Source organism: Phalaenopsis equestris, unplaced genomic scaffold, assembly GCF_001263595.1.
Source record: "Phalaenopsis equestris unplaced genomic scaffold, ASM126359v1 Scaffold000180, whole genome shotgun sequence".
NCBI classification, from domain to species: domain Eukaryota; kingdom Viridiplantae; phylum Streptophyta; class Magnoliopsida; order Asparagales; family Orchidaceae; genus Phalaenopsis; species Phalaenopsis equestris.
In genome coordinates, this window is record NW_018164622.1 from 1,721,415 (window position 1) to 1,731,524 (window position 10,110).

At 29.3% G+C, this 10,110-nt stretch overlaps 1 protein-coding gene across 3 annotated transcripts in view; it reads right to left on the reverse strand.

Moving 5' to 3' along the window:
* Nucleotides 1-10,110, reverse strand: part of LOC110022286 (plant cysteine oxidase 5-like) — a 38,069-nt gene that overhangs the window by 675 nt on the left and 27,284 nt on the right. For all 3 annotated transcript variants that reach the window (XM_020721155.1, XM_020721156.1, XM_020721154.1), the window contains 2 exons: nucleotides 419-579; nucleotides 176-323 (listed from right to left, as the gene is read on the reverse strand). In XM_020721155.1, the coding sequence (XP_020576814.1) occupies nucleotides 176-323; nucleotides 419-579 (309 nt within the window). The remainder of the gene's footprint in view (nucleotides 1-175; nucleotides 324-418; nucleotides 580-10,110) is intronic.

The following is a 10,110-nucleotide window of genomic DNA, read 5'->3' on the forward strand; positions in this document are numbered from 1 at the left end:
GGGAGGGATAGTTATATTGTTATTTACAAAATAATCAGCTAGGGTGTGTTTTTCAACCATAGAACTCAGGTATTTATGAGTGCTACAATTTAAAGCCAGAATTACAGTTTCAACAACAAATATCTGCATAACCTGCACATCTAAAATAAAGTTGCAGATAAGAAGGGAAACTCACGTTTGGTTGGATCAAAGGCTCCACCAATATCAATCCAGTCGTACGATGTCCCGTGTAAAGTGCCATAAAGAAGCTTGCTTAACACGGTCATCCCTGGATGATTATGGAGGGGTATTACAGATGAAGGAGGCATACAAAATATTCCAATCTACAAAATGTTTAGAAAGAAATCAAAATGTGGCTTAGATCAAAATATTTTCTTAGACAACAGCATAAGAAATCAAAAGATATCATAAAACTTACGGAGAAGCAATCGCATTCGTGTATATGCAAGTATTTTATCGAAGACGAATAATCGTTGCTCCCATTAGAGCTCTTTTTCCCATTTGAAGAATTTGGCCCTTTCCAAGTTCGAACGAGTTGAGCCTCTTGTTCGAGACCGACGTTCGATGGTTTGATCTCATCTGCAGTTATGTTGCATCCATATTAAAAGAAAAAAAAAAGTAAGCTGGAATGGGAACTTTTGTTCAACATATTCGTCTCAAAAAGAATGCTTATAATCATAGGTGATTCACAAGGATGGATGGGCTGAAATCAAATTTTATAAGGGGCGTCAACATACATACCACCCAATTCCTATGTATTTACATATCTAACACCTAAACTTTAATTTTTACAGTTATAACACCTAAATCTTTCATAACAAATCAAAAATAATACTACTATAACTTTTAAAAAGTGAAACATACATTTTCAGGCATAGAAAATGTGGCATATATATGTAAAAATTGAAGTATACAAGTTAGATATGAAAATGCATAAGAATTGAATTATATACATCTAAATCTTCCATTTTATAATCACATAATCAAGCAAGTGTCACTCATGGATGATTCTTTTGCACTACGGGCAGTAAATTTCCAGCACAGTAACACATTATTCATTTTCATCTGTATCATGAAACTACTTCGAGCTTGCTTCTGCTTAGGACTATACAAAACGTTTGTTAGGCGTGTACTAAAATGAAGATTTACTATGAAATGGAAACAAGGTAAATAACTTCAGCATTTACTAGTAAATTACTTGATCAAAACCATTTAGCATGGATCATAAGTGTAAGTTTATAAGATTTGATTGAATGGTGAGCCTAAGCTTTTGGGGGGGGGGGGAAATCACTGCTTGCACAATCAAATCCATTCAAAAGATCTAAAATTAAAATGAGAAAAAGGAGAGTTGAAAAAAAAAGATTTTGTTATTACATTTTTTTTCTCTTGCACTGAGGCAAAACAAAATAATAGTACATAAATAGGCATAGAAATAACTACCGAGATAAAAATAAATAAATAAATAAACTAGTTTTTAATTTTAGAATAAAAAATTCACAACATAGCTGAAATAGAATGTTGTTGTCCACAGACTATAGATTTTATCAGTAAAAAGCAGTTGTCCATGAATAATTGGGTTGCTATAGATGGATAAGAGCAAGCCATGGATTCAGAATTCTTTGAACATTTTCTCTAAAGCAAGGTTGTTTATTTAGATCATATCGAAATTGTTGATTACATTATCAAAAAGCCTAAGTAAAGCCTATGTAAGGAAAACTCTAATTTGAGAGTTTGTTAGAACATATATTAGTTGGGTTATTCCATTTTTAAACTTTTTAAAGATGAAATATCGGTCTAGTTCGGTCCTGCCAAGATGGATGGTATGTTTCATAATACTCATGACAGCTTGGTTTTCAAAGTACAGATTTAAGAAATTTTTTTAATAGTGACAGAAATGTAACTTTGGGTGATCAAATTATCAAAAGGTGTGAACGCTTTAGATATCTCGGGGCTATTGTTCAAAGTGATGGTCATATTGATGGCGATGTTATTAGTAGAATTCAACTTGGTTGAAGTGGAGGAATGCTTCAGGCCTATTCTGTGATAGAAAAGTACCACTTAATCTGAAAGAAAAATTTTATAAGATGGTGGTAATATTTGCAATGCTATATGGCGCTAAATGTTGGCCTTTAAAAGAGAAGCATAAAACTAAGTTAAGTTTTGCACTTAGAGACAAAATGTGAATTGAATATATCTGTGATATGGTTGGTGTAACGTCAGTGGCAGACAAGATTAGAGGAGTCATCAAATGGTTTGGTTACATTAAATGTAGACCGTCTGATGACCACCATCTGATGATTCTCATAATTCGATTAGAAGAGTAGATGTTTAGATTCGACTTATGTTAAGAAAGACAAAGATAGACCTAGGACGACTTGGGCATATTGTATAAAAAATGATCTTAATTTATTAGAATTAAATGAAAATATGACACTGGATAGAACGCAATGGAGAAAAATATGTTGTTGTTTTTTGTCTAATTCTAAGATATTTTGCCCGTATTCCTTCACAAACACCAAGCTGATGCTACTGCTTTTCCATACAATTGTAGTTTAATTCTAATTCTACTATGTATTCAACTTCAACATTGCCTCTTGAGGCCACATTTACTTCTCCAAGCAACCAAGTTTTCCCATACAAAATTGCAATAGCCAGAAGTGAATCTCCAATCTAAAGCATCCCCAACCCAATCAATGATCTATGAAAATTTGGAGAGATTTGTGGGATAAATTTGCATTTTCCTCGAGTCATTTTGAGGTGTGCCATAAAAAGCTGCCACCGGCTTCCATATAGACTTCAATAAGATTGTCCGAAAATCGGCTTACAACGCTAGCAAAATCAAATATCTTGGTAATAAAGAGATAGAAAAGGGGTTGCACAAAAAAATGCCAATGTCAACCTTTATCAACGAATGTGTCCTTAGTGGTGATCCCAATTTTCTTTACTGAATCAATTCGAATTTATGGGAGTTTGCATCCAAGATTTCTTATTTCTTGAAATGGATTAAGAAAATACTACTTTCGAGAAATAAAAATATCTTTCTTTAGCTGTGTCACTTTCCCGACAAATAAGTATTTTAGAATCCCCACGCCTTCGTAGGAACAATTAAAATATTACTTAAAAAAAAAAAATCAAGTAAGTGTGATCACCAATCAGATTATCAGACCGTCCAAACTAAAATCATACAAATGGTAACACAATTAAAATATTACTTAAAAAAAAAAAATCAAGTGTGATCACCAATCAGATTATCAGATCGTCCAAACTAAAATCATACAAATGGTAATGGCTTCTCTTAGAGAATGAAAATTAACACCTCTTAACTAGCCTTATTAATGAAAATAACTACCTTCCTATTCACATAAATATGATGTTGAATTACAAAACATATAATAACAATAATAACGATTCTCAAAATCATTGAAACAACATAATCTCAAACACTTCAAGAAATTAGAATTAGAAATAAATTTTAGTTTTGTTTCTAATAATAGCGAAAAATGCTACTAAATTATGTATCAAAACTAGAGCTCAAGAAGAGTCTGAGACATGGAAATATCACAAAGAATTCATATGTCGATATTTATAAAAAATTCCATATGCAAAGTCAATAATAAACACATTATTATGCTTCTCAACCCACTTGGAATTTTTTTTTTGTTTGGATTGAACTTTAGGGACCCTTAAAATATTATTTTAAGGAAACATCGATTGCCAGGACCAATAATGCCAACCAAGCTAATTAATTGTATAATTTGTGCTAATAAATTCATAAAAAATTCTCATTTTTAAATACCAACTGTAAAAAACATTTATGCATGATTTCTTAAGGTGATAAACCCCAATTTGTTTGTCTTAATCAATATAAAAAGAGTTGCTAGAGCTATCCGATCAACAACCCTTCCAATTGATATAACCCACATTTCAAAACCATATCACCAGGCCAACACAAAACTAGCAAACATATCAAACAAAATAAATCTCACCGACAGGCCTGCCTTGAGCCGTAAAATCAACCAAAACCAATAAGAAGTAAAACCCAAATACATTCCCCTGATCTGCTTGAGAAGCCTAAGAGAATACAACCTATGATTGTTAATCAAATTCTTTAGCCGTTACAGTATATGGTGACTTGGCACTGACAGACTAAATGTTAGTATCCACAAAATAATGAAACCATAAAAGCTTGATCAAGTACTTCCATTCCCCCAACCATCTCAAAACTAATTGAAACATAAATCTTACACGCAAATTATCGGAGAGAAGAATTTGATGAAGTTATTAGCGCGACTTATACCATTAATTAGCTAGTCTGGTCTTCATGGTTGTGGAACTCACTTGATTTTTTCTTCTGCAAGTAATCTCCAAGCAGAAAAATTTTGATGCAGACACTCATAAATTTTACACTCTGAATAGTAATCAAATATTTTTTTTAATTCTTTTTTCATTATTATTTGTAAACTTTGTGCAGCTTTTCTTCCTTCTCCCTTCCAATCGAATATGTCACAACAACTGTGAAATCTTCATCGTTGACAGTTCAAAGTGACATTGAGATCAAAGGAATAACCTTCAATAATAGATTTATGGTTATGAGCATATGTTGACGAAGCTACCAAAAATTTTTTTTTGCCAGAAAAATTTAAAAATTACATATATTTGAGGTCTTGTGTCAATCCAACATTACTGCCTCAAGAGAGAGATCTTCTTTGCTTGCTCATAGCCCAGTCAGTCATATCACTAACCGTAGCATCAGCCTCTTGCTCCGTGCTACATTCATTGGAGCTGCAACCGATGCATCCCTTCCTAAGCCAGCATTGCTCGCCCATGGAATCCCCTTGTGCCCCATTCTCCCAAAGCAATTACAAATCCCGAAGACTAAAAGGCCATTATAGTAATCAAAGGTGGTAAATTCTTTTAGAAGATAAAACTGAAAACCTTATAACTAAATTTATTGATTAAAAAGTTAGCTTTCAAATAAGTTATTCAAAATCTGTTCATACAAAACAAATAAAAAATAATACCAACAAAAAGCTGATATGTCCTATTCAAGAGCGGAGCCAGAAAATTTTTTCGATGAGGGCACAATTTAATGATTTAAAAAATAAATTCTTATCAAAATTTAGGACTGATATTGAAGATTTTTATGTCCTATTCAAGAGCGGAGCCAGAAAATTTTTTCAATGAGGGCACAATTTAATGATTTAAAAAATAAATTTTTATCAAAATTTAGGACTGTTATTGAAGATTTTTATTTTTTTATTTTTTACTATAAAATTCATAAAAATATACAAACAAAAAAATATATAAAACAAAATATTACTTGCAACAACAATATAATCTTTTTATTAGATGTTATGACAAAAAAATTTCTTTAATATTTTTTAAGCCCAATATACTTGTCAGTGTCCCAAGTTCAAAAATATGAAAAGTGATTGGTTGCATTCGATATACGTCAACTAACATAAAAGTTTTTGTCGAGATACCATAACATGAATCTTTTAAATTATTATGTCAATGCTAAAACGTCATCTAGAAGCGACGCGTTGTGACCTGAAAATAGTGAAAAGTGTGTAAGAACCGTTGTACCGACATCCAGATATTCTATTAAATAAACAAGGTTTCCCACAATATAAATAGATGGAAGCAAAGAAATTAATCCATAGAACTAATATTAAGAAAAAACTTGGAATATATGTGCCCTTATGGGTAAATTAATGAAATTAATAAATATTATGGTTCATTGGAATAAATATTTTATAGATTAAGGAAACTAAATAGATTGGTAAAACAAAAGCTAATAAAATTGATAGCTTTGGTTTAAGATTTTGGAGTGGTGCTAGATGGTTTATAGATAAAAGTACGAAAGATAATGTTATAAAAATTAAAAGAATTGAAGATAGAATTATAGTTCTAAAGATTATTGTGATACTAAAACTTTTAATGTTACAACTATTTATGCTCCCCAAATAGGTTTTGAATATATATTCAAAAGAAAATTTTTGAATGACTTAGAAGAATTAATACACATGATACCTCTTAAAATAAATTTTATTGGAGAATGTTTAAATAAACATATTGGTAAAACGGTAGAAGGTTTCAGAAATATTTGTGGTGGCCATGATATTGGCGTGACTAAAGAAGAAGGTAAAGTTACATTAGAATTTGTTTTAGCTTATGATGATATTGATAATATTTTATTCAAGAAAAGAGATGAATATATTATCACTTGCAAGAATAAATCTAACAAAACATAAATTGATTATTTTCTTATGAGAAAAATAGACCATCAAGATTGTAAGTTAATTCTAAGTGAAAATTTAAGTGTCCAACATCGATTATTGATTTTGAATTTTAACATAAAGAGTTGGAGGATGAAAAATAGAGAGAAATATTATCATAATAAATGGGGACGCTTAAGAGACAAATAAAATTATTTCTATGAGTAAACTTCAAAATCTTAAATTTTGAATAATTTATGAAAATTTAATACTATGTGAGATAAAATACCAAGTACTATTAAATAAATTCCAAGAGATGCGCTTCAAGTATAAAAAAAAACTCTTATGAATAAAAATAGTTAGTGATGAAATATTAATGTGTAAAAAAAAATAAAATTAAGAAATTTCTTTATAAAAAATTATTTCGATGTAAAAATTGAAGAGTTAGAAAAAATATAAGGTGGCTCATAAGGAGCCTAAAAGAACAATTTATGAAGCTAAAAGTTCTACTTTTGGTGATATTTATAATAGATTAGATATTAAAGATGGTGAAATATAAATGTATAAACTAGTCAAACAAGAGAAAAAAATATAGCAACATAATCCAAGTATAGTGTATTAATGATGAAAACTAAAAAGTATTTTTCATATATGAAGCTCTTTAATATTTTGATTAAACTTTCAATAAAAATAATAACAAAACTTTTTAATTTTAGCGTCACATTAGTAAAACAGAAGTTGACGAGACTTTAAAGATAATAAAGCATGAAAAAACAGTATGGTCAAATGATATTCAATAGAACTGTGAAAATGTTTAGGACATAAAGGAATTTCTTAGCTTGCAAATTTTTTACTATTATTTTAAAAATAAAAAAATGACTGATGAGTGGAGAAAGAATCTATTGGTTCTTATTTTAAAGAATAAGCGGAATGCACAAGCGTGTTAATTATAGATGAATTAAATTAAAGTCTCATATATTAAAATAATAGGAGAGAAAAATTAACATATGTTATGCGTGATGCAAAAACTTTCTCAAAATCAATTTAGAATCATGTCGAGCAAGTCTACAATGGAAACTATACCTTCATTAAGAAGTTTGATGAGAAGTACAAAAAGGTTAAGGAGGATCAACATATGATTTTTGTTAGTTTAGAAAAAGCTTATAATAAGGTTCCAAGAGAAATAATTTAAAGAGTTCTAGAAAAGAAAAGCATTAATATTGCTCATATTGAAGTCATTAAGGATATGTATACTAGAGTTGTTTCTTATGTTCGAACACAAAGAGGATTGATCAAGTAATTTATTATTTTAGTTGGATTATATCAAGGAAACGACTCTAAACTCATACTTTTTTTTTCCTTTAGTAATGGATGTTCTTCCGGTACATTTATAGGAAGATGTACCTTGTTGTATGCTTTCTGTTGATAATATCCTTCTTGGGATAAGACTAGCAAGAGTTCAAAAAAACTTGAATTACGGAGGTCAAGTATAAGGTTGAAAAGGCTATATATTGAAAAGATCTAAAACTGAATACATGGGATGTAATTTTAGTAGTAGAAGATCTAATGGTAAGGTTGTAATAACAAGTGATCAAGTCATTAAAAGGAGTGAATATTTTAAATATTTCAGATCTATTGTTTGAAGTGATGGAGATATAAATGGGATGTTATTAGTAGAATTCAAGTCGGATGATTGAAGTGGAGGAATACATCAGATCAATTGTGTGATAGAAAAGTATCGCTAAGACTTAAGGAAAATTTTATATAATGGTGGTGAGACTTGCAAAGCTTTATGGCATAGAATGTTGTAAATTTAAGTGATTTTGAGATGAGAATGCTTAGGCAAGTGATTGACTTTACACTTAGAGATAATGTGACACGAATATATCTGTTAAAGGATTGGATTAGCACCAGTGGCAGACAAGAATAGAGAGTCGCCTTAGATGGTTTGGTCACATTAAACTTTCACCACCTGATGACCTAATTAAAAAAGTTGATGTTCTAGATTTAACTCATGTTAAGAAAGGTAGTCATGTTGTATAAAAAATAATCTTAATTTATTAGAATTAAATTAAAATATGACAATAGGACATAATGGAGAAAAATGATAAAGCCGACCCCAATTAGTGGAATAAAAGCTTCTGTTGTTATTGTTGCACATGTTATACTTATTTTTATTTAATTATAAATATTCTTAGGATGATTTAATAAATATTTAAATCAAATAAAGAATTGTTTTTTATTTATAATTTTAAAAAATATTCTTAGCATAATAATTTAGTTTAAAAAATCAATATAAAAATGTTAGTCAATTCTTTGTAAGTTTATTGTTTAGGATGATTTACATAGATACCAATCAATTCATATGTATTTATATATCCAACAGCTACACTTCAGTTCTTTTAGCAAATATGTTTCGATAACTATGCATAAAAAGTGTAATTCATTTATTTTTAAATTTAAATAGTGGTATTTTTATTTGATATGAAAGATTTAGATTGTATAAATGTAAAAAATAGAATTTAGATGTTCAATATGTAAAAACATAGATATTGGGTAGTATTTATGTAAATATCCCTGTTAAAATTTAATGTGAAGTTTGACGCGCAAAAGTTTTATGCACTTTTTAGTCCCACATTGAAAATAAACTAAGTATTATTGTTCTTTAAATTGAATAGCATCATTAAATGTCATGTGTATCACGACCCGACACAGGACAAAATTAACCAAGATGGGTACAGACGATCGGGCAGTGAGAAAAAAATTGTTTTTCATATTTTTTATATAACTATTATTAATAAATGAAAGAATCACTAATCAAATTAACATAAAGTAGTATATTTATATTTATCTCATTACTGGTTGCCCTCGTCGTCCATCATTATTTTTTCCTTCTATCACATATCTTTAATCACTTAAATAAATATAAATGTTAATTTAAAACAACAGTAAACTAAACAATGTTAGTGAATGCTCATACTTCTAAACTACAGTAATACAAACGAAAAGAAAAAACAATATGCATATTGGTTATTTTTAAAAAATCAATATAAACTTTTGTTACATATCTATATAATTGTAATGGAATATCGTTTAAAATTTGTATCGCTTAAGGTACATCAATATTAATATCATTTTTCATATACTTGCAATGAGTCGCTAGAACCATAAAAATGTGACTTCATCATAGTCAAATATGTATATGCAAGCATACAATAAGAATATCACTTTCTAATAACAAATTTTCAGCCTCATTTGCAAGCAGTCTATATCTTGTACAATATTCAATATCTATGATTATCTAAACTAAACTAAGCACACACGTCATTCTTACAAAATGAACAAAATTCAATAGAATCAAATATCATAGGTAAGCAGAGTTATAACAGTAACAATAAATGTATTTGGTCGAGAAAAAAATATTACTATAGTAAAAGAATATAAGTACTCACATTAATGACGTTTAAATTATTTGATTTATCTTGACTTCTACTCTTCTAAAATTGAAAGCCTAAAATAAACATGGCATGCATTCATATTAAAATTTTGATTTATTATTTCATTACCAATTTAATAACTTTTTATTATTTTATGCTTATTATTATTATTATTATTATTATTATTATTATTATTATTATTATTATTATTATTATTATTATTATTATTATTATTATTATTATTATTATTATCACATAATAAAAAACCACCCCGTTTCTTTCTGCCGACATCGCACAAGGGATCTCCCTTTATTCTTCTTCGATGGTCTGTCAGGTCACGCAACAGAAGGATTTGTTCGCTGCTCCTCTCCTCTTCTCCACGCAAGGCTTCCTTCGGCTCGATTGCTCAAGCTCAAGCTCAAGCATCCGCTCTTTTCTCCTCCTTCGCTTGACAC